Raw genomic sequence first — 25,494 nt, 5'->3', positions numbered from 1 at the left:
TCATAGCTCTGTCATAACTCTATCATAACTCTGTCATAACTCTATCATAGCTCTGTCATAACTCTGTCATAGCTCTGTCATAACTCTATCATAGCTCTGTCATAACTCTGTCATAGCTCTGTCATAGCTCTGTCATAGCTCTGTCATAACTCTGTCATAACTCTGTCATAGCTCTGTCATAACTCTGTCATAGCTCTGTCATAACTCTGTCATAACTCTGTCATAGCTCTGTCATAACTCTGTCATAGCTCTGTCATAACTCTGTCATAGCTCTATCATAACTCTATCATAACTCTGTCATAACTCTATCATAACTCTGTCATAACTCTGTCATAACTCTGTCATAACTCTGTCATAACACTATCATAGCTCCATCATAGCTCTATCATAACTCTATAATAACACTATCATAATTCTGTCATAACTCTGTCATAACTCTATCATAGCTCTATCATAACTCTGTCATAACTCTATCATAACTCTGTCATAACTCTGTCATAACTCTATCATAACTCTGTCATAACTCTATCATAACTCTGTCATAATTCTATCATAGCTCTATCATAACTGTCATAATTCTATCATAACTCTGTCATAACTCTATCATAACTCTGTCATAATTCTATCATAGCTCTGTCATAATTCTATCATAACTCTATCATAATTCTATCATAGCTCTGTCATAATTCTATCATAGCTCTGTCATAATTCTATCATAGCTCTGTCATAATTCTATCATAGCTCTGTCATAATTCTATCATAGCTCTATCATAGCTCTATCATAGCTGTGTCATAACTCTGTCATAGCTCTGTCATAACTCTGTCATAACTCTGTCATAACTGTGTCATAACTCTATCATAACTCTATCTTAACATAAGCTTCAATTTTAATTTCTGGATGTTTGGGAGCCGAGCCAGAACGGACTGAAGAGCTTCCATTACTTTCGTATCCGCCGCTATTGCCAAACTACAACCACCAGTTTTGTAGGTCTTAGCTTTCAAATGAGGTGTTACAGTGAGGCGTTGAACTGGAAAAATACTTTATTCTCTAACCATCACAAGATGGCCGCCACATTTTGCACGTTCGTCTGAGTCTAGTGACCTATTTCCTTACTCCCGGCGCCTCCCGTTTCTGATTGGTTTCCAGCTCGTAGATCTCCTCTCTCATTGGCTGAGGCCCCTTGTGTGGGCGGGACGCAATGGCGCTGGCGGATCCCACACCGGTACAGCTTCTTCCCCAGCACGTTGTCCGGCCGCTACGTGTTCGAGGTGATTCACGAACAAATCACTCCTCCACACCACCACCTTTTTGATAATCACACCACTGGTAAGTACTTTCTCCGCCTGATCTATCTAACTCTCGATCGGGCCGATTTTGAAAGCGTTTATCGATTGGATTAGTTTAGTAAACGGTGTCGCTTTTCTGGGCTCCGTCTAAATCACGTAGCATCCGCGGCTAGCACGGGTTAGCATTAGCAGGCTAGCACTCGCACGTAATTTGAATTCACTTTAGATGTTTTTCGGTCATATTTAATCATTTTTAATGGGTGGACACGCTATGCATTGTGTTGACGTGTCCTTAAATGAAAGTAGCATTATGTGATGCTTAATAAAAGTTGTTTGACACTCCCATCAACGGTATTACCTAGCAATTTCTTGGCTAACGTATGGCTAGCAATGTGTTGTAGGGGTTACAAAAGTGCACCGTAGGCCGTTTAAAGTTATGATTTTATTCTTGATTGTATTGTTGGAGATTGTTTAAATGCTTGTCCTTTTGATGCTATGACTGTGTCGGAGTTTTATTGATTTTCATAGAAAATTCGAGCACTTTCTTCTCATCGTTAGCATTGACTTTATGGGCCTTTTCTTAAAATGGGACAAGACACACATTGCTTTTGGCTAATAAGACGATTACATTTTGTTGTCTATCATTAGGCTATTAAAAGCAGTTGCTCATATGTTTTATAGAAAGTGCAAATCGAAAGTTTTGCTGGCCATATGCCCTATTTCCATGAGTGGCAATGACCCAGTTGCTAGTTTTCCTTATGTAGCTTTTATATAAAGGTTCAATCTTTGTTTATGTGAGTTCTATTTACGTTTCATCATCCATTTTACCAAAAGATAGTGACCAAAAGTTGCCAAACTGTTCAGTTGCTAGCCCTCACTGTAATCACAAGCCTGGCTGACTATATATAATGGAGTCCAGTCTTGTGTATGTTTCAATCATGTGCAATTTTAAGATCTTGTGCCATGTTTAAACCCCTGATCTACGCTTTAGACTGGGTTATGAGAAAGCACACACGTTATATTTCTGTATTTTCCCTACCAGACTAGTTTCGTTTCCATTGATTAGCCTCCTCCCACGGTGGTCATTCCAATCGTGACTCCCCCCCTCCCATCTCGACTTATTTGCCGCTTTTCTTCTTCACTTTCCCTCCTCAAACTACCCCCAAACCTCGAGTCAGTTTCGGTGTTTTCCGTATCCAAGTGCTTCGTTACGCAGCAGCACCGATATGTTCAGCGTAGCCATTTGTAAAAAAGCCGAGGCAAACACGTGGAACCGGCGGCCAAATGCTAACCCCCATTACTTACCCATGCGTGGACATGCTAGCACCCCCCAGGCTATTCGAGAGCGAGGTTAAATCCGGAAAACTACCCCGAGAAACCACCGCCTTTCTTCGGCGCGTGTGGAGGCTCCCCGCGCCTCTCATGCAGGCCCGGGAAAGGCGCCCCGGACGCGGCGTGGCCTTTTGTGTTTGCTCCCGTGGTGCCATGCTGCTGCAGATGCTCTCACTTTCTCTCACACAAGGCTCTGCCCTGTTCACAGCCCCCCCCCCCAGTACCATACCCCCCGGTACCATGCCCCAATACGCACGGCTTTACCAAGAGGTTTGTTCGAAGAAATAAAAGATGGTTTCTGTATGGACATTGGGATTGTTGCGCCCTCTTTTTGAACTTTTTTGACCTCTTAAAGGAACAGGCCCCTGAGATCTGTTCTTACCTGAGTTTAGACGAGTTGATCCGTACCTGTCTGGTTTTTGTGCCTGTGGAAGAGCTCGGTCACTTCAAACTTCACCCCCATTTGGAGCCATACTAGGAGAGGCCAAATGCTAACAGCATCTTTGGTCGTTTTGCGTGACTGAGCGCACGCACAACGACCGGACAGGTGCACATCAACTCGTCTACGCTCAGGTAAGAACAGATCTCAGCATGAAAAATGGTGGCCTGTTCCTTTAACCTCTTAACTCCCGCCTGAACCGAGAGGATCTTTTTCCTCACGTTGTCAGATTTTTTTTCCATCATTTTTTTGTTGGGTATTCAACTCACTTTTGTAACTTTTTTGTCATTTTTTAGCCATTTTTTAGTCAATTTTTTTTGTCAAATTTTTATCAATTTTTAGTCTTTTTTTTCGTAATTTTTTTTTATCACATTTTGGTCAATTATTTTGGTCAAATTTTTGTCATTTTTTAATCACTTTTTTTGTCAATTTCTTGCCACTTTTTCATAAATTTTTCGTCACTTTTTTGTCAATGTTTTCTCACTTTTTTTGTCACATTTCCATCATTGTTTTCGGCTCAGTTTTGTTGCAATTTTCACAGCTTTTTTCCAGAAGCTTTTGGACTGGGGTAAAGCCAAACTGGAGAAAATGTGCTCGGTTCAGGTGGGAGTCAAGGGGTTAAAGGTCATTTTCTAAATCTAAAAGCTTCTGGGCTGGAGTCTTTAGGCCAGTGTAGCATCTAATTTGAAAGCTAAGACCTACACAACTGATGGAAACGGATCTTTGTCCCAGTGTTGTCACTTTTTTCCTCCTGCTTTTCCGCTTCTGTTTTTGCTGCTTTGTGTTTTTTTTGGTCACATTTCCATTGCTTTTTGTTTCTTTCTTTGTGGCCGTAGTTACACGTTTATGTAGGTCACATGACATGACATTTGCAGCGTTTTTGTTACATTTTTGTCTCTTTTTAGACACTTTTTAAAGACGTTTAAAAGTAAAATCTCATACTCGCCTTAAATAGACTCTCAGATGTTCACACCATGTGCCATTAAAATATTTGACCTTCCATAAATACGCCAGAGCCTTCAATCAAGATCGAATCAGACTAGACCAGGTCCAAAAAGAGTCTAAGATGGAATAATAAATAAAACGATCTGTAATGGAAGTGATGGAGAAAATGTGCTCAGTTCAGGCGGGGGTTAAGAGATTAAACATGTTTTATCTCGATCAAACTGGGTAAATAAGTGTCATAAAGATATTTTTCAGTTTTTCCTGATTGGAGCTGAAGTTGTGTAACCTTTTGCCTCGTGAGTTTTGTTTTTTGACGCTGCCGTCCCATATTTCGGCAAACGGAAAACATGAGTCACCATAACGCCGCCTCACTCTGATTTCCAAATCCTTAATGTCAGGTTTCAGAGTCGGGGGGGGGGGGGAGAGGTGTAAGTCTGACAGATGGCTGGACGTCGGGGACAGGTGTGAGACAAAGCCGGAACTTTCTGCACCGGGTTTTTATTGGTTCAGTTTTGTGCTTTTATTGCTTCATCCGTGTCCTTTATCCAGACTCTCCAAACACTGACTCCATAACGGGCCAGAGTCGGCTCTTCTGTTCCTAAACCTCTGACCCGGGGGCGACTTCAAGAGCATTAAGTTGTTCGAGAGCTACCAGTTAAAACAAATCCTAAAGATTTAAACGGACGCTGTTAACCCCTTAACTCCCACCTGAACCGAGCACATTTTCTCCAGTTTGGCTTTACCCCAGTCCAAAAGCTTCTGGGGAAAAAGCTGTGAAAATAGCAACAAAACTGAGACGAAAACAATGATGGAAATGTGACAAAAAAGTGAGAAAACATTGACAAAGTGACGAAAAATGTATGAATAAGTGGCAAAAATGTCACAAGAAATTGACAAAAAATTGACAAAAAAAATGACAAATGTGACAAAAAAAAAGACAAATGTGATGAAAATTTGACCAAAAAAAATTACAAAAAAATTACAAAAATGTGACCAAAAAAATAACAAATATGACAAAAAAAGAGACAAAATGTGAAAAAAATGTGATAAAAAAATTGACAAAAATGAGTTGAATACCCAACACAAAAATTATGAAAAAAAATCTGACGTGAGGAAAAAGATCCTCTCGGTTCAGGCGGGAGTTAAGAGGTTAACTTATAGGATATTGGCTCCATATTATATCAAAATAACTTTTTTTAAACTCGTTCTGAGTCACAAGAACAGAAATAACTATTTTTAAGAGTCATATACAAGAAACTTAAGTGTGTACAGCTTAGAAAAAGTCGTGGTGACCCCGCTGTTAAACACTGACCCAGACTGAGACTCTGTTGACATGACATGTTTTCTGTTTCCTCTTTGATGTGTTAGTTTAGTCTTTAGAGTGAAGCGGATCTTTAGTAAATCCAGAGCTGCTGAGTTGTTGTTGTTTTCTTCTAGAGCAATGATTTCGAGTAAATAAAAATGCCACTGTCGATCATTTGTCTTGCATTTTCATCCTGAGATACTGCATAATTCTACTTTGGTATTCAAAATGGCGGCCGGAACTTTGAGTGATGTCATTGGAAATGCATGTATAGGTCAGTGTAGCGCCTCATTTGAAAGCTAAGACCTACAGCACTCATATAAACTGATCTTTTTGACATTTTGTCATTTTTCACTTTCATTTTTGCCATGTTTTTGTTTTTTGCTGCTCTTTTTGTTGTTTTTTAGTTGTGTTTTTGTCACATTTGACCACTTTCTTGTTGCGTTTTCGTCTCGTTTTGAGTAAAGCCAAACGGGGGGAAATGTGCTCGGTTCAGGCGGGGGTTCAGAAGTTAAAATGTGATTATTATTTAGTTTCACTTTAGTTCCTGACGTTCTCCCTGAGTCACCACATGTTGATCCGGCTCCTCTGAAAGTCTCCTCTGCAGCACAAGCCTCTGCATGTGCGTCGAGTCCAGACACAAACAGAAGCACTGCTGGAATCTCCTCGTGCTCCAGCTGATTGGATCACTCAGACTCAAATGGAAACACAAGGGAGCCGCTGCAGCCTCGTTTCTGTGATTGAACCCGTGTTTCTCCTTCTGTTGCAGAGACATTCAGTCGACCAAAGCGATGGTGATGGAGAAGCCAAGTGCCCAGCTGGTCGGGCGAGAGTTTGTCCGACAGTATTACACACTGCTCAACCAGGCCCCCGACTACCTGCACAGGTACGTCTGTCTCTGCTTTTATCTAACGCAAGTGAAGGGGGAGGAGCCTCAGCAACGCCCTGAAGATCCTGCAAACACGTCTGCCTTTTATTCCACATTTAAGAAGGGCATGTTAGATGAAAGCATGTTAGTTTTCTCCCCCGACCTCTTCGCTTTAATGTAACAATGTTCAGACTCGCCCTTTTACGACGACTATTTTATAACTTCCTCTCGACTCGTTAGGTCATTCACTGATATAGGCGTGTTTGATAAAGGGCTGGGTACATTCTTCAACAATACTTGGTTTTAGATACTGATACTAAAATATTTGTTATATATTAATAATGTTAATTTACTCCTTGTACTCCTCGCTAGACAATAAATCAAATTAATTCGATTAATTCATGCTTTTAAAAACAGACGATTTGTAAAATGGTAAAGTCGTGCCGCCTGACGAGCGCCGTGCTGTGGATGTAGCAGCGTTTCAGACGCTCCACAGGGGCGGTTTTCAAAAATGACAACAGTTTTCACTAAAACAAAGTTTTCTCTCTCGCTGAGCTGCTGCAGCATTAACTCCGCCCCTCGAGTCTCCATGGAGACGCTTGTCAATCACAGCTGAGCTTGAGGATGACAACACTAAAGGCTTATTAAGAAGTTTTACTTTTTAGAGCAGACAAAGAATATTTAAAACAGAAATAACATGTTTAATGGGCCTTATTGGCTCTATTATGAGTCTAAATATTAACGAGCAGAACTATGAGCAGTTTTCTTCTAAGTTTATTTCCAATAAAATTATAATCGTCCAAACTGAGTAAAAAAAAATGGAGAGTTTATCTCTTGGCCATGTCGCCCAGCCCTAGTCTTCGATACCGATATGAAAGTATTTGTCATATCGGGCGGAGATCCAGTTTGGTATCGGGACATAAAGTTTAGGTTTTACCAGTATTAAAGGAAAAAAGTATCGGAAGCAGGTACTGATTTAAAAAAAACTCTTTAGATCCTCGTTTTGCCGCTGCAAAAAGAAACGACTTGGTTGTTTCAGCTCAAATAAAGGATTTTCTTCTCCCCGATCCTTTTCTCCCATTTTTGACAAATTTCAACAACAAAAATGCCCCTTTTCTTTACTAAAAGCCCCTGTTCCTGTTGCTTTGAACTCTTCCATCATCCTCCACGTACTGAAATATTCTGCCTGTTTTTATGAATGAAAGTCAAACTTCTTCTTTGGCTTCAGGTTTTATGGGAAGAATTCGTCCTACGTTCACGGAGGTCTGGACGGCAACGGCAAACCCATGGAGCCGGTTTATGGACAAGCCGTAAGTGCTTCATCTCCTGCTGTATCTGTTTTCATCCCTCCTGTTGCCTCCCACACGCCGCTCTTCAAACTGGAAGTGCTTGTTGAAGGCTCTCAAACGCCTGCGTGATTGTGAAGCCGAGGCAGCTGGAGTTGATGTTCGAGTTGAATCTAACGGCTGTGAAAGAGTTTCAGGCTGAGCAGTTCAGTCGCTAGAATCACACATTAGAATATTTATCACTAAATCCTGTACGATGCTGCATTTTCCTCGACTTATGTGTTGATTTGGCCTGGGGGGAAACATGTGTAAAGTAGAAATCATCTCTCTGGTGCATTTTAAGTAATAAATGTGGTAAATTTGGAAAGATGTTTCCCGGGAAAGTGGTAGGAATGCACCGATCAGAATTCAGTTAATTCATGCTTTTATAAACGGAGGATTTGGAAAATGGCTAAATCGTAAAATCAAGTCTACCGACTTCCTGACGATTTACTTTGTAAATAAAGGGTTTTGTTTTCTTAATGGGCCTAATTGTAGCGACATTATGAATATTAACCCCTTAACTCCCACCTGAACTGAGCACATTTTCTCCAGTTTGGCTTTACCCCAGTCCAAAAGCTTCTGGAAAAAATAGCAACAAAACTGAGACGAAAACAATGATGGAAATGTGACAAAAAAGTGACAAAAAATTTACAAAAAGTGACAAAAAAAATAACGAAAAAATGACGAAAAATGATGAAAATTGACAAAAATGTGACGAATAAATGACAAAAAATTACGAAAAACGTGACAAAAAATGACAAGAATATGACAAAAAATAGACGAAAAATTGACGTAAAATGGCAAAAATTTGACAAAAAACAACAAAAAAGTGAGAAAAAATTGACAAAAAACGGCCGGAAAAATGACACAAATTTACGAAAAAATGACAAATGTGACGAAAATATGGCAAGAAATTACGAAAAAATTGACAAAAAAATGACAAAAAATTGACAAAAAAAATGACAAAATGTGACGAAAAATGAGTTGAATACCCAACAAAAAAATTCTGGAAAAAAAACTCTTGACGTTAGGAAAAAGATCCTCTCGGTTCAGGCGGGAGTTAAGAGGTTAATGAGCAGGACTCTGAGCAGTTTTCTTCATATGAAAGATCTGGAGACTCGCCCGGCCCCTCTGTGACGTCAGACATCTTCTCGTAAGTGTGTGGAAAGTGGAAGTGATTAAACAATAGACGAGTCATAAAACGGTAAAAGTTGAACTCATAAATCAGAATAATGTTCCTGAGCGGTTTGTGATGCCTCGAGTGTCGGCTCTGGTTCGTCTGAGGAACGAGAGCCGCGATGTCTTGGATAATGACACTCACAGTCCAGTGTTCGGCTGCTTTGCTCAGCGTTCAGAGTCGCTCCTGTATTTCAATCTAATCCAGTGGAATGAAGGTGAAGCAGAGTCTTATCTCGTGGTTCAGGGCAGGACCTTTTTATAGTGTTTGAATTGGGTTACGGCACATTCCTGGACCTGAGCTGTCACGCTTTCTGTCAAATATGGAGCAGTTAATCCAGAGCTCACAAACTGTCAGGAGCACGTGCGACACCAGGGCAGAGGGCAAATGTGTAGGAACGGTGTTTATCTGACCTGTAGGTGGTGAGACGGGGTGATATTGACAACAGTATCTGAATATTTCTGGGGACTTTCTCGGTATCGATGATGACGCGATCAGAAAGGCAGTAAAGTGTGGAAGCAAACGTCTTCACTCACATCGCTTTGTTGCTCTAGGGCAGAAAAAACACTTCCCATTTTGTTCCTTTTTTACTTTTTCTTTCTTTCATCCAATTCCCCCATTTTTTCCCGTAAAAAAAACAAAAACATTTACAATTTGTTTCCATCCATTTATTTTATTTTATATTTTTTTATATTTTATTTTTTATTTACATTTATTTATTTTTTACATTTTTATTTATATATATATATTTTATTTACATTTATTATTATTTATTTTATTTTTTTTACATTTTTTTTTTTTAAATTTACATTTATTTTATTTATTTTTTTAATTTACATAACATTTTTTATTTATATTTTTAATTTATTTTTATTTACATTTTTTTTTAAATTTTATTTTTGATTTACATTTATTTTTTACATTTTTATTTATATATATATATATATATATATATATATATATATATTATTTACATTTATTTAATTTTATTTTGTATTTACATTTATTTTTTTACATTTACATACAATTTTTAATTTATATTTATTTATTTATTTTTATTTTTTTATTTTTTTAATTTACATACATTTTCTTATTTATATTTTTATTTGTTTATTTTTATTTACATTTTTTTAAATTTAATTTACATGTGTTTATTTATTTATTATTTTATTTTTTCCCCCCAGTTGTATACCTTTGACATGATCTTGTACAGATCAGTGTTGCCCGACCAGTCAGTCGTGATCTACTGGTCGACCGTGAGGGTGAAGGAAAGAGAAAGTATTGCGATCATGAAATCCTGTCCTAACGTGAACTCAAGCAAACTCAGCGAAACTCGTGCGCCTCCAGTCGCTCACTCAGCCCCGGGTCTGAATCACAGCAGCCTGACCTGATTTACACCTGATTCAGCTTTCATGACAGAAGTTTGGGAGAGGAAGGGTTTGTGCTGAGAGTTTCTCGGTGCGAACAGTAAAAGATCTAACGTTTGCTCGTGGCTGTTTCTGCAGGAGATCCACAAGCGCGTGATGGCTCTGAGCTTCAGAGAGTGCCACACCAAGATCCGCCACGTGGACGCTCACGCCACCCTGAGCGAGGGGGTGGTGGTGCAGGTGATGGGGGAGCTGTCCAACAACATGCAGCCCATGAGGAAGTTCATGCAGACCTTCGTGCTCGCCCCAGAGGTGAGGGCGGCGGCCATCCACACTGAAGTAGTCAAGTGGTTCCTGAAGATTTTCAGATGTGTCAAAATAAACAACCTCTTAAACTCCACCTGAACTGAGCACATTCTCTCAGTTCAGGTGGGGGTAAGTCCATATAGTAATTATCCCGTGTCTGACAAATCTTCACTCCTTGGATAATGTTTCTCCAGGGAACTGTCGCCAACAAATTCTACGTCCACAACGACGTGTTCCGTTACCAGGACGAGGTGTTCGCCGACTCGGACTCTGAGCCGCCAGAGGGTGAGGCACAGAAACACCCCAAACAAAGTCAAATGTGTGACTCTGGTGCAGCAGCAGGGGGCAGTAATGTGCGCGTGTGTGTTTCCAGAGTCTGAGGACGAGGGGGAGGAGATGGAGGAGAGGGTCCCGTCTCCGGACGTTCTTCCCGAGGAGTCGGCTCCGTACTACGACCCAAACCCATGGTGAGCATCTCCTCTGCAGCGCAACGTCAGCTCCTCTCAGCTCTTCTTCCTCTTCTCCTGTTTCCTGGATATGGTTTAGTGAATTTCCTCATTTCTCCCCTGGAAAAATAAGTCTATTATAGAAGTTAGCGACTCATACAACTAATAAAGATCCATATTCAGTCTTTATTTGCTGCTGTAGAAGCTAAACCATGCAGACCTCAGCCTCTCTGAGCTTAGACTGACAAACTCCAGCAGTCCAGTTTGCAGGATTGCCCAAACCCATGTATGAATGTATGAACAGGAAGCCGTAGCACATTGTATTATTTTACTACGTTTGTCGTTAGCCGCTAACTGCTAACCAGCATGTGTTGGATTTGAGCTGAAACACTGGGGTCGACTCTGGATGTGTAGTTAAAGATCCGTAGGACATAGCGTTCGATCTGAGAGCACCACGGGCTAATCAGGCTAACAACAACATGGCAGGCTAAGGGAATAGTCATCAACCCCCTGCCCCCTGCTGGCTGGGAGTTGCGCTGCTCCTGTCATGGAACTGGAGCAGGACTGGTTTGACCGGTTTTACTGGAAAAACAGATCAAAGTCGAGTCTTTAGCCTCTTTGGACGAGACCTCACATGTAAATGCAGTTTGTCAACAAACTTGTGTGTGGTTTCTCTATTTATGATGACATGATAAGTTATGATCAATGAGTAAATCTTATTGCTGGGCGATATATCGATATTTAAGACATATCGATATATTTTTTAATGAGATATGGAATTAGACCATATCGCGTATATTGGGATATTTCAAATTCAGATAAGCTCTTAAAGGGGCTGGAAGCAAGTTCGCCATTTTATACTCACTACTGCCACCTCAGGCCATATGTGTAACTGCACCTTCTATATTAAGCTCGTGCATGACGGCAATTCGGGCCGAAGTGACACATTTTTGAGTGACCGTACAGGATTTTAGAGGCAGTTGTGGTGAACAGGTCTGAGCTCATTCTACACATTAGGACATGGCTGGAACATGTAGGGGGAGGAAAATACTTAATTTTAACATTTTCAACCTCTGTATAGTCCCTTTTAAGTCAACAAAAAGAAACGGATAATGTCAAGCTGATTTTTAAAAAGGAAATGAGTACTTTATTTTGTTATCTCACATAGAAATGCTGCTGAAAAAGACTTACCTATTTTATTTCATAGACTATTTTTATCCAAGACATATTTTTATTTAATCGAGCACTTACGGAGCTTTGTTATACAGTGTTTAGTTTTACTGAACTCACTATCAAATGTAAACACTCGTATTTGGCTTTGACTTTGACTTAATATCTCATTTCACATTTCTAACTTTGCGGAAAAAATCTCGGGATATATATGTCGTATATCAATATTCAACCTAAATATATCGGGGTATGACTTTTGGTCCATATCGCCCAGCCCTAAGAAATCTACTGATCTTCTGTTAAGATCACAACTCTTTCTATCAACAGTTATAAACAAAAAATGACATTAGGCTTTAGAAAAGGCCCGCGACCAGCCAGTTGAGAACCACTGAGCCAGAACCAGATGATGTAAAGCAGAATAAGGAGAATATTTACTGAGATGATGTAAATGTGTGTCTGCTCTGGAGTTACACTGGACAATAGTAACTAGTACTCGATTACACTGTACATCTCCAAACTGACCTGTGTCTGTGGTCCAGCTCTGAGCCGGTGGCGCCCGGAGACGAGGACGAGGGCGTGGCCCCGAGCCCTGAGCCCGAGGCGGAGGTGGAGAAGGAGGAAGAGGAGGAGGAGGAGGAAGCGTCCGGGGAGGTGAAGGCAGAGGACGCTCAGACAGAGACGCTCTCCGCAGACGAACAGACCGACAAGAGTCCGGCCTCAGCCCCCAGTGAGACCACCGCCACAGAGCCGGCCGCGGCGCCCGAGGACAACCGGGTAACCACGAGATTCACTTTCTCAATACCTACACCACAGACGTGACATTTGATTTGACCTACTTGATCTACTTACTCTCTATGGGACCAGCTGTATTGATTATGAAAAGACTCGACCCTTTTCTTAGGTATATTTATTAAAAAGGCCTAAGACTGACTGCCTGACATTGTCTTGCTGTTGCCTAATGTGTTGATTTTTAAAATGTGTTTTCTCCTCCTCCTCTCAGCCGTTCTCGTGGGCGTCTGTGACCAGTAAAAACCTCCCCCCGAGCGGCGCCGTCCCCGTCTCCGGATCCCTCCCACACGTCGTCAAAGTCCCGCCCACCGCACAGGTACGTCTTTCACCTGCGCCTCGTCCCGGCCCGAACCCTTGAGTTCCTTCAGTCCTTCAGTCCTGCCCCGACACGCCTCTCCAGCGCCTCACGTCTCCAAGCGCTCATTTGATTTGACATGTTTTTGTTTTTGAGCAGTGAACGTTATGTAAATGAGCGGTGGCCTCAGGATCATCTGCAGATATTATGATAGAACACAGGCGCCCCCTGCTGGACTCTTGGCTCAAGTGCACATAGTTCCTTTCGATTGGTGCCAAAGTCAAGGCCTCTTAACTCCCGCCTGAACCGAGAGGATCTTTTCCCTCACGTCATCAGGTTTTTTTCCCATTGTTTTTTTGTTGGGTATTTAACTCATTTTTGTAACTTTTTTGTCATTGTTTTGTCACATTTTTGTCATTTTTGTCTTTTTTTTTGGTCACATTTTGGTCATTTTTTCTTACATTTTTTGTCGTTTCTTGTGACATTTTTGCCACTTTTTCATCAATTTTTTGTCACATTTTTGTCATTTTTCAGGTCAATTTTTTGTAATTTTTTGTCACATTTTTGTCATTTTTTCGTCCATTTATCACATTTTTCTCATTTTTTGGGTCAAATTTTGATCAAATTTTTGTCTTTTTTTTTTTTTTGTGTCACATTTTTGTCTTTTTTCATCAATTTTTTGTCACATTTTTGTCATTTTTCAGGTCAATTTTTTGTAATTTTTTTGTCAATTTTTTTATCAATTTTTTGTCATTTTTTATCACATTTTTCTCATTTTTTTGGTAACATTTTTATCACATTTTTGTCTTTTTTTGTCCTTTTTTTGTCACATTTTTTGTCAATTTCTTGTGACATTTTTGCCACTTTTTCATCAATTTTTCGTCACTTTTTTGTCAATGTTTTCTCACTTTTTTGTCACATTTCCATCATTGTTTTCGTCTCAGTTTTGCTGCTATTTTCACAGCTTTTTTTCCAGAAGCTTTTGGATTGGGGTAAAGCCAAACTGGAGAAAATGTGCTCGGTTCAGGTGGGAGTTAAGGGGTTAAATGTCATTGAAAAGCATTAGGTTTGTTTCCAGCAAACGATCAGATTTTACAGAGGAATTTTGTCCATGAATTTAGCAAAAACACAAACATTGCTGCTCCAAAGCTTGATTTTTTTTTCTGTTTCAGTGAGTGTGAAAATAATTGTGCAAAAATGGACCGTTAGAGTCATGGCTCATGTTGAAACTAATATCCAGGTTCTGACTGTTCCGTTTCCCTGCAGCCCCGGGTGGAGGTGAAGTCAGACTCCCAGAGCTCGGCACAGAGACCCCAGAGAGACCAGAGGCCGCGGGAGCAGAGGCCCGGAGGAGCGCCCCCTATCCACAGACCCAGACCTGGTAAGCGCAGCTCCCAGACTCTGCTCTCCTACAGCCCTGCCCCATGAACGTGTAGCTGATGTGTTCCTGGTCTGCTGCAGGTCGCGAGGGCGAGCCCGGGGAGATGGAGGTGCGGCGGCCGATGCGTTACCCCGACGCTCAGCAGCTCTTCGTGGGAAACGTTCCTCACGACGTGGAGAAGGCCGAGCTCAAGGAGTTCTTCGAGCGTGAGTGAAACTTCCCCCAAACCTGAGACCGCGTGACGTGTATTTGACGCTAACGCTCGGTCCCGTCCCGTCCGCAGAATACGGCACCGTCCTGGAGCTGCGGATCAACAGCGGAGGGAAACTGCCCAACTTCGGCTTCGTGGTGTTCGACGACGCCGAGCCGGTGCAGAAGATCCTCAGCAACAGGGTGAGACTTTACTACAGTTAACCTTCAGAAGTGTGGTTTCAGTCGGACTTTTTCAACGCCCTTTTTGTCGCGTTTTCATCTTTTATTTACGTCTTATATTTGCTGCTATTGACGCTTTATTTTGAAGAAACTTTCAACTAAAATCTTTTGTTATAAATTTAGTTTTTGTGACTAAAATTGGACTAAAACTAAATTCTAAATAGTTTGAGACTAAAACTGTGACTAAAATGTCCAGATATTTTAGTAAAATGACTAAAATAAGATTAAATAAAAATGAAAAGAAGAGACTAAAATCATCCAAACTTCCGATGACAGCCTGAAAGAGCCTCGTATCATTTAAATCCACGGCCAGAGGATCAGCTCTGAGCTTTGTTCATGTGGGAGAAGGTTAAAGCATAAATCAGAGGAGCTTCATTAAACATGAGTATAATAAATATTATTTATGTAAAGTCGACTTAATTTGTCTGAATTAGGGATGTTCCGATCAGATATTCAGTATCGGTATCGGTTGAGTATCGGATTGGATCAGATTTGATGACTGAACTTGTCCGATACAAGACGGTCGTGAATCTGTGGTCCTGGATCTGCAGCGGCTCCAGCCTGTTGGTTTACTGCACCGCAGCACTTTATCACAGCACAGGGTAAACCTGGAGCCGCTGCAGATCCAGGGCCACAGATTCACGACCCTCGTGCTGTCGCTGAGCTCGGATACTCATTTGATTTATTTCATTTCTTATTATTGTGTCTTGCACATCAGTTCCCTCATGACGAGACACATTTCAAAACAGAATTCAGATGGAGCCAAAATAAAATCACAGAAACTACAATCGATCAGAACAGAACATCCACATCACAAGATGTAAATTAATTTGTCGACTATCGTTACACCGGCTTCTGAAAAAACTGGTAAAACTACTGTAATATCCATAGGCTATAATATATAATTATTAATGATATATATTATATAAATATAAAAATACACAAAGACTGATTGGTATCGGCCAGATGAAGTGTCATAATATCGGATCAGCTCAAAAGCAGATCGGTGCCTCCCTCGTCTAAATTAAGTCGACTAAATTTACAGACTATTTTAGTCGACTAAAACTAGAACTATGAAAAGAAGAGACTAAACCATCCAAAGTTCCACTGACGGCATGAAAGAACCTTCAATAGAGCTTCAATAAACATGATTCAAATACATATTTTGAATACAAAGTCGACAAAATTAGTGTTTATTTATAGAGTATTTTTTAAGAGAATTATTTGACTAAATTGCGATTCAAATTAAATGACATTTTCATCCAAAGAGTAAAACTTAATTAGAATATATTGTCAAAACACTGCTGCGTCTGTTTGGACTTTTCACCCCAATTACGTCTCACTATTTTGACACTTTTAGATCAAGTGTAACTGGGGGTGGGTCGGGTCACAGTGGGGGTGGGTCGGGTCACAGTGGGGGTGGGTCGGGTCACAGTGGGGGTGGGTCGGGTCACAGTGGGGGTGAAGAGATTAAGAATAGTAGAGTTTTGTGAAGGTGATTCCAAAGATCTTCTGTTTCCAGCCCATAAAGTTCCGCGGCGACGTGCGCCTGAACGTGGAGGAGAAGAAGACGCGCTCGGCCCGGGAGGGGGACCGGCGCGACCCGCGGCCCCGGGGCCCGGGCGGTCCGGGCGGCCCCCGGGAGCGGATCGGAGGCGGGCCTCGCGGTCCTCCGGGCGCCCGGGGAGGGATGGCACAGAAACCCAGCTTCGGCTCAGGACGGGGGGCCGGTCCCAACGAGGGCCGCTACTCCGCCCAGCGACAGTGAACCCCCGCCCCCCCCCCACAGCGCCACCCAGAGTTTTAGTTACTTCACTGCTACGATCGGACTCGGCTCAAGCCAAGGAGTAACAGTCGGATCAGGTTTAACCGAACCGGACGCCAAATCTCCTCCACTCAAGTGTTCACACGATTGGACTCGTATTAAGCCAATCCCAGTCCGGGTTTGGGCCTAAACCGAACCCGGCTCAGTCCCCAGACTTTTCCTTTCTCCCTCTTCGCAAAAATCGAAAGCCACACATCAAAAAAACCTCCCGAACTTTCTACGAAGTGTTCACGGCAACCATCGGACGACGCCTTGTTCCAGTTTGCTCCGAATAAACCGGACTTTGTCAAACCCTCCTCCAAACCCCCCCCAGAAAGTCGAGGAGACCTGGTTTCAAACATAGAGTTATGTTCTAACCACGCTGAAAAGTGAGCTGCCTTCATCACGCCACAAATCCAAAGTTTAGGCTCCGCTTCGTTCCGTCTCATATTAATCCCCCGGTAAATAACGGTAGAAACGTTTCCTCGAGTTTGGGCTTAACTAAACTGTCCCGCCCCCCTAGTCTCTTTTAATTACCATTCAAGTGTTTTTTTCTCCTCCAAAATGGCCGCCGATTTTTCAAAATGGCTGCCGACTCTGTCCCACTTTCCGTCTCTTCTTCCCCCGGACATCTCCTCCTCTTCTTCTTCTTCTTTTTTTTTTTTCTTCGTCAAACCTTTTGCTGGACTTGGAAAAACAAATTGAAAAAAAAAAAACTAAAAAAGGGTAAATACTACTTGAAAACCGGGGCTCGTAAACCCAGAGGATACTTTTTGTGTTTTGTTTGTAGTTTTTTCGCGTTCTCTCTCTCCTGTTTCTTAAAGGAACGTGTACTTTTACTGCTTGGGCAATCCTGTGTATTGCTGCCGCCCTCGTGTCTGGCAAACGGACGGGTCTTTTTATTCTCCAGGTCACGTGGCTGAACCGTAGTGCTTTTTTTAAACATTTGAAGTCATGTTTGTGTCCGACCGGAGCTCGTCTCTGTCTGGAGGGGAAAAAAAGGAAGAAAACTTGTTTCTCAAAATTGTGTCCGGCTTCTTTTACCGATGCACTTCATTTTTTTTTTTTTTGTCATCATGTCTAAGTGAGCTCACCTGCTGAAGAGAGAACTAAATTAAAGTGATTTACTGTTTTAAAACACGGTCTCTGCTCCTTTACTCTGTGGTCGATCATGAAACTACAACATCGCTCTCCTTTTTACACAAAATCCTCTGATTTTGTGTAACTAGACTCACGTAACCGCATTGAAACAGGGGAAATCTAACCTCAGCCCTGTTTGGAGCTTTACCTTTGCTGTTAGAGGCTAAATGATACATGTGTGTGACTGAGCACACGCGTAAAGACCAGGCAGGTACAAGTCAACTCGTCTAAGCTCAGGTAAGAACAGGAGAAACAGTGGCCTGTCCCTTTAAGAGTGTAAAAAAACATTACGTTTCACTTGCTGATACCTGTATAAACCTTACCCACAACAAACAAAATGAACATGGCTGCTCGATCTCCTCCTACGAAGCCTGTTCCTCACGGGGCGGAGCCTCCAGAGCGCCACCTGCCAGGCTTCCACTTTTTATTGCTGATGAACAAAAAAACAGCATTTTAAAGCAGTACTAAGTAACGTGTTTACCTTAATAAATCCTTCCCGTAGTCCCTGTGGGGGTAATACAAGTGTTTATGGGATGATCGGAGGGTCTTTCATCTCCCCCTGGTGTCTCTGGACAGAAAACCATGTTTGCAACTTGACTGCCCCCGGTGCGGAGAAAGCAATACACACTAACGTAATCACGAAGAAGAAGCTAACATGCTAACAGGCAAAGCTAACTGCGGCTAACGTCACTTTAAACAGTATTTACAGCCAGGTTTGAGTGAAAAAAAATATTTCCATTGTATAATTGGATGCACAGTAACCCTCTCTCCCTTCGCCTTTCCTGTCAGCGTAGTATTTACTCTCCAAGACATTTAATAAGTTACAAAATCGTAACTTGCTACGACACCTGCAGTTGCGCTTATGGCCTCTAGGGGCAAGAGTTACTTAGTACTGCTTTAAGTATGATCCATAGCCCAGTGTCAGCGCCCTCAGTAACCCCAGGCTGCTGTGAGCGCTCGAGTAATTCAGAACTGCACAGCAGCCTCGGGGGCGTGGCCGGAATCTTCACATGGATTTAGGACCAATCACAGAACGAGGAGGGACGGCCAGACGATGATGCGCTATTCAACATACGGAAACGGTTTATTTATGGATCCAACATGACAACGTCATATTTCGATCAAGCTTTAGGCCGAGTTCTAAATAGTTTAGCTCTAAATAGTTTAGTGCGAGTACGTCAGACGTCATCAGACACGATGATACGATTGGCTGTGGCCTCGTGCAGACGCATGAGAGACATTCAGCACAATAAACGACTGGACGATCCTAAACCACACCTCCAACCAGAACATGGTCTGGGTTAGCCCGGCTCCAGTGTCACATGGGTCATAGTGGTTGCCCGTCCTGCCAAACTCCATGTTTTTTCATAGATATTTCAAAGACAGATAGTCTGGGAGCAGCGTGATCTCAACGATTTCCCGATGGGCGTGATTGACAGACGGCATCAACCAATCAGAGCAACGCTAGATACGTCGCAGCAACAAGTGTCAGGAAGCCTTTCCAAAAACGTCCTTATTTACGAGGAACGCTTCGTTTCTTTCTGCTTCTGTGCTTGTTTAAGGGATTACATTTTTTCCAAATAATTTAAAACAGACGAAAGAGCAGAAGGAAAAATCGTCACTCGCCGCGCACACGTCTCTATTGTTTTGGTAGAGTGTGGTAACGGCTTCCGCCTCTTGGGGGAGTGAAGTCCCGCCTCTCGGTGCGTGATTGGACCAATGTGGGTAAACTCGTGAAATGATCTGTCCAGACCAGGGGTCGGCAACCCGCGGCTCCGGAGCCGCATGCGGCTCTTTCATCCTTACACTGCGGCTCTGAGTGGCTTGGGAAAATAAATTACAAAAAAAAAAAAAACCTAAATATTTAATTGAAGTGTGTTTTATTTGTGTTAGTTCTTTAATATTTTAGTTCTAAATTGGAAGATTATTGTAATCTTGACATGTTAGAATAAATATATTTTATTGTTTTTCGTCGCTCAAAATAAACGTCATACTCGTGAAAGCCGGTATACCCACCAAAACGCCGGCTTTTCCTCCTCCTGCGGTCGTTCCTCCTGATGTTTGGGAGCCAGTCCCTGCCACCCCTTTTGCCCCCCCCGCTGGAGAACCCCACTGTTATATATTTGACCCGATTTTCCCCGCGTTTGTGGGGAAAAAAGGGACAGTAAGAAGCGCCTTTCCCGCGGTCCCTGAATGCATCTCCCACGCTGCCTCCACTGACCAAAACAACAGCGCGTGGTTACAGCAGCTACACCATGGATAAGTTAAGGCTTATTTACAACCTTAGACATGTAAAACAAGCGGCGTTGGGCGCGGGGCAGGTGAAGACAGGCCTGTGTTTGTGGATTATAAAGTTTTTTCAGCTGGAGCTGAGACTGACCAGACGAGTGAGAATCATTGGATAAAGAGGTTTAAGAGCAGCAAGTTCTACGACGGATCCTCAGGAGATCGAGTGCACAGTGAGTGTAGTGTTTTTATGCTTTTCTGTGAAGTAAAGTCAGCCCTTAATGTGCGGCTGTTGCACTGACTTATCTGACATGAAGCGCGTGCGTTTGTTGATGCGTTTGCCCGTGTTACGCATTGACAGGAGCGGGGTTGAACTGGTGTGACCGTCCCATAGACTGACTATTCTCCAGTATATTGACAGGCCTGAGCTGGTGTATTTGCTTTTTGTTTAACCCGATTTGGCGAGAGCCCAACGAGTCAGGGGAGCACGGCGGAGCGAGACGTCTCTGCTCCGCCTCCAACCCGGTGTGCGCGGCAGCGATCTTGTCCACATTCGCCAAATTCTTGACAGATTTTTGACAGAACGCGACAATTCCCAATAACTCGCAGCAGCGCGCAACAGCTCACAACAGCGCGCAACAGCACGCAATAACATGCAGCAGTGCGGGACGCATATTCGTGACCGTGCGTAATAATTCGTGCCATTAATCGTAACACGCAGTAACAGGTCGCAACAGTTCGCGGCGGCGCGTGAAACCTCTACCCCGAATCACTTACATTCGTGATCCTGTGGTCGTTATGTGTAAACCCAGCATTAGATGTCAAAAAGTATTTGCGGCTCCCAGTGTTTTATTTTCCGTGGAAACCGGATCAAATGGCTCTTTCGGTGTTAAAGGTTGCCGACCCCTGGTCCAGACGGTTCTTCTTTTGAACAGAAAGGAGGAGTGTCTGACAGGCCAGGCAATCACAGTAGAGTTCTGTTTACAAGTGTGTGTTGGAAACAGCTCTGGCCACCAGGGGGGGGGGGGGGGGGGGTATTACAGCAATGGCAGCTCCAGGACCAAAGACAAGGCCTGCCCAATACTCAAAGTACTTGATTTCAAAACGGATACAAATATTACTCTAGTACAAGTAGAGGTCAATCAAGCGTATACTTAAAGCATTGCGTAACATTTCATCCAATAAATAGAATAAAATACAAGCATTTATGACTGACTACTGAAGCGCGGCGTCTCCAGCTCGTCTCCATGGAGATGTGACTTAACGCAGCCAAATATGAGACATTTAATTAGGTCAGGGGTGCCCCAAGTGCGGCCCGGGGGCTAAATACAGCCCTGGCACACATTGTCTGAAATTTAACTTTTTTACTACAAATCATACACAATTTATAACCTCAAAAACTTACTTTACATTTAGACTGAGAACTTTAAGACCAGCTAATTCCCAGAATGTAAAGGTCTGGGACAAGGATTAAAACTCTGCTAAACGCACTCGGTTGTTTTCACTGCTTGACCTGTGACCTCTGAGACCCCGGAATGTACCGCAGTGTACCTTTAAGTATTCAAAATAGAAATGGTTTAAACAATGGCTGCGTCCGAAACCATCAAATTGTCGCCTCTTAGCTCTAACACCAGCAACTAACTCCTTAACCTTTCATGGGGTCACCTGTTAGATCTGTGCAGTTAGGGAACTAGAGCTTCAGCTGCATTTGCACAATCCGTCCGTCCTTAAACAGGGGAAAGGGAAGTGACATCACCAACAGCTGTTTTTCTTCTTCTTTAAAGTTATTGGTTGGCGCAGTGGCTTATGGGACGGCACATAGCTTCTAATCACCGGTTAGTTAGCATCAGAGGTCCCTATGCTAAAGTGGCTATGATAGTTAGCATCAGAGGTCGCTATGCTAAAGTGGCTATGATAGTTAGCATCAGAGGTCCCTATGCTAAAGTGGCTATGATAGTTAGCATCAGAGGTCCCTATGCTAAAGTGGCTATGATAGTTAGCACCAGAGGTTCCTATGCTAAAGTGGCTATGATAGTTAGCATCAGAGGTCCCTATGCTAAAGTGGCTATGATAGTTAGCATCAGAGGTCCCTATGCTAAAGTGGCTATGATAGTTAGCATCAGAGGTCCCTATGCTAAAGTGGCTATGATAGTTAGCATCAGAGGTCCCTATGCTAAAGTGGCTATGATAGTTAGCATCAGAGGTCCCTATGCTAAAGTGGCTATGATAGTTAGCATCAGAGGTCCCTTTGCTAAAGTGGCTATGATACTTAGCATCAGAGGTCCCTATGCTAAAGTGGCTATGATAGTTAGCATCAGAGGTCCCTATGCTAAAGTGGCTATGATAGTTAGCATCAGAGGTCCCTTTGCTAAAGTGGCTATGATAGTTAGCATCAGAGGTCCCTATGCTAAAGTGGCTATGATAGTTAGCATCAGAGGTCCCTATGCTAAAGTGGCTATGATAGTTAGCATCAGAGGTCCCTATGCTAAAGTGGCTATGATACTTAGCATCAGAGGTCCCTATGCTAAAGTGGCTATGATAGTTAGCATCAGAGGTCGCTATGCTAAAGTGGCTATGATAGTTAGCATCAGAGGTCCCTATGCTAAAGTGGCTATGATAGTTAGCATCAGAGGTCCCTATGCTAAAGTGGCTATGATAGTTAGCATCAGAGGTCCCTATGCTAAAGTGGCTATGATAGTTAGCATCAGAGGTCCCTATGCTAAAGTGGCTATGATAGTTAGCATCAGAGGTCCCTATGCTAAAGTGGCTATGATACTTAGCATCAGAGGTCCCTATGCTAAAGTGGCTATGATAGTTAGCATCAGAGGTCGCTATGCTAAAGTGGCTATGATAGTTAGCATCAGAGGTCCCTATGCTAAAGTGGCTATGATAGTTAGCATCAGAGGTCCCTATGCTAAAGTGGCTATGATAGTTAGCATCAGAGGTCCCTATGCTAAAGTGGCTATGATAGTTAGCATCAGAGGTCCCTATGCTAAAGTGGCTATGATAGTTAGCATCAGAGGTCCCTTTGCTAAAGTGGCTATGATAGTTAGCATCAAGGCTCCTTTTCCTAACTCCTTCCTAACTGACAGCACAATTCAGAAGCGTCTTGTCATGGCGGACGCTGAAGCACATCCGGTTTGGCGTAAGAGCTCTTACCAATCTGACCATTTCGGACGCAGCAAATGTGTGAATAACTTTGTTCTCAAAAGTCGACCTCCTGTTCACAGAAACACAACAGGGACAAATCTCATCATTCTGGTAAAACTGCACTGCGCCCCCTGCTGGTGTGGAGTCCACAGCATCAGGCCTAATATAGGACAAAATGTGTGGCTTTTGTGCTTTACGTTTTTATTTTTTTCCAGTTTATTTGAGCACAATTTGTAGACACACAAATGTAATGGAGGAAAAGTATGAAGTTCTGAACTAAAATACTACAGATAAGTTACACATTAACTTTGCCACTGACCACCTCTGGTTCAGCCGCTCTTGTCACTCGGCAGCTGAATAAAAATGTTTAATTAAAACTTTGTAAAACTGCTCTTCTGAGGCTCAGTGTGAACCAAAAAGCCAGTGATGAACTCCGCTTGAACCCAGTCGCTGCTGCACTGTCTGTGTCCCCCAGTGGCGTGCCTCAGGGCTCAGTCTTGGCTCCTTTTATAATCACCAAAGCGCTGTCAGAGAGCTCTCCGTGCGACTGACGGGACGTGGACAGTTCTGAGCCGAGGATTCATATTCAGTCAATGAAATCAAGCGTCATTTCTGACACTCGCTGCTTCACTTTCACTGCTCCCACTGGGCTGAACAAGACAACCCGACAGCGGTGGCACTTTCTGCAGCAAAGGGTCTGTTTTTGAGCTTCAATGTGCAGTAAAACGTCCCCTGCTGCCTCATAATCAAACTATCACTAAAGGTCGCGCTCAAATGTGAATCCAGTGTCGTTTTCCGTCAGGTTTTCCCTCCGTCGTGACGTCCTAATGGCAAAGGCCCAAAATAAAAACTTGTTGAGACTGTTTGGGTTGTTGAGCTTCATGAGCAGATGAAATGAAGAAATGAAGCCGGTACTGGAGCTCATTATGCAGCTCAACAACCCCACCAGGTTAAAAATGAGAATGTTTTTTTTTTGCCTTTGCCTCAGGACGTCATGACTGTGTGAAAACCATGACACTGAATCCTCATTTTTGCACAGATTTGTCCTTTAAAGTCACCTGGTCCTAAACCTTTCATCAGTTATTTCAGTTTCAATAAAAGACGTCTGTGTAGGCTCTCAGTCGTATGTTTTTGTATTATGTTTTTGTCTCAATCCTATTTCCTCTTGTTTTGCATTGAGGTTCTACTTCGACCCTTGTTGAGCTCGAACCAGGAAACGTGTGATTTCTTGTCACCGTTTTTCCGTATGTTATAACTGTTCCTTTAAACTTTTGATCAGGGCTGTATAGTTAGTTTAGTTTATTTCAACTGGGACAATGTGCAAAAAACATTGATTAAAGATGTTTTGCACCAGATTTAGCTTGAGCTCGTTTCCATCTGCAGTCCCAGAGCCGGAGAGTTGTAAGAAAATGTACAATATAAAGTATATTTAACCTCTCAAATACAAATATTCATTCATTCACCATTACAGCCGTCAGTCCACATAGAATCAAACTAAAATGACATCACTAAAGGTCATATTTACAGTTATCAGTGCTGACACCACACCCAGTGCTTCACTCTCCTTGTGTCGTGAGCGGAATCCTTCAGGTCTAAGGAACGTTTGTAAGGAAAGTTTCCGACTCTGTGATGCGTTTGAATGAGTCTGTAGGACTGTATCAGACCAGTGTTCATTGTCATGAGTGCAGTGTCTTTGTTTACCCCCCCCCCTGCAGACTCAGCCTGATTGTTATTGCAGAGCAGCTCTGTGGCCTTTTCCCTCGGACACGGCCTGGACATGAGCAGCTTGTTCTTGCAGAAATCTCTACACGTCCTCTGTGGATTCAGACCAGAGCACAGCCAGAGCGGGACACGCTGCCGGGGCGGGACACGCCGCTGGGGCGGGACATGGCGCCGGAGCGGACACGGAGCAGGAGACTCTGAATCAGGGCATAAGTGCTGTACTGCAGTGGAGGTTTGAAGGATCTGTGGTATTTTTATTACAGTACATTTCATTTATTACTGTTCATTTGTATGGGGAGAGAATAGGGGTTATGCGCTAACCACTTCCGCATTCCAATAAGTGAGTAAATCACTTCCGGTTACCATGTTATTTAATAGGAGCAAGAACTTTTTAGCAGCTGAAAACACTGTCACTTGTTTTACACATTGGAAAACGGGTCAAAATAGCTCCACTACGTAGAGCTTCACATTCTTAGCTGCTCAAACGAGAGATTCCAGGAGTAAAAGTCGCGTATTTATTGAATGCTAACGCTTGTGGAGCCGTAGCTATCATTAAGCTAGCTTTAGCCGCCTCACCCGACGCACTT

At 42.7% G+C, this 25,494-nt stretch overlaps 1 protein-coding gene and 1 long non-coding RNA gene across 3 annotated transcripts in view; one reads left to right on the top strand and one right to left on the bottom strand.

Annotated features, from left to right (window-relative positions):
* The window catches only part of LOC306962939, a 935,443-nt gene that overhangs the window by 77,897 nt on the left and 832,052 nt on the right, over positions 1-25,494 (bottom strand). The window lies entirely within an intron of this gene.
* On the top strand, positions 1,190-16,749 carry g3bp1 (GTPase activating protein (SH3 domain) binding protein 1). 2 transcript variants are annotated; one of them, XM_079556241.1, is made up of 12 exons: positions 1,190-1,327; positions 6,076-6,192; positions 7,403-7,484; positions 10,185-10,358; positions 10,547-10,637; positions 10,726-10,819; positions 12,508-12,742; positions 12,969-13,073; positions 14,319-14,433; positions 14,514-14,639; positions 14,717-14,826; positions 16,388-16,714. In XM_079556241.1, the coding sequence occupies exons 2-12, from the start codon at positions 6,098-6,100 to the stop codon at positions 16,631-16,633; spliced, it is 1,473 nt and encodes a 490-aa protein (XP_079412367.1). In that variant the 5' UTR covers positions 1,190-1,327; positions 6,076-6,097; the 3' UTR covers positions 16,634-16,714. The 2 variants fall into 2 exon arrangements, with proteins under 2 accessions (XP_079412367.1, XP_079412368.1); XM_079556242.1 differs by lacking the exon at positions 1,190-1,327 and having other exon boundaries at positions 6,081-6,192; positions 16,388-16,749.

This window comes from Gobius niger (assembly GCF_951799975.1).
Source record: "Gobius niger genome assembly, chromosome: 5".
NCBI classification, from domain to species: Eukaryota; Metazoa; Chordata; class Actinopteri; order Gobiiformes; family Gobiidae; genus Gobius; species Gobius niger.
This window is presented reverse-complemented; position numbering and strand designations above follow the sequence as displayed.

Bases quoted from the DNA above. Each gene is read 5' to 3' on its own strand.
- g3bp1 (XM_079556242.1), top strand. From the start codon at position 6,098: ATGGTGATGGAGAAGCCAAGTGCCCAGCTGGTCGGGCGAGAGTTTGTC. The intron at 12,743-12,968 runs GTAACCACGAGA...TCCTCCTCTCAG, and splicing joins CGGCGCCCGAGGACAACCGG to CCGTTCTCGTGGGCGTCTGT. The intron at 14,434-14,513 runs GTAAGCGCAGCT...GGTCTGCTGCAG, and splicing joins TATCCACAGACCCAGACCTG to GTCGCGAGGGCGAGCCCGGG.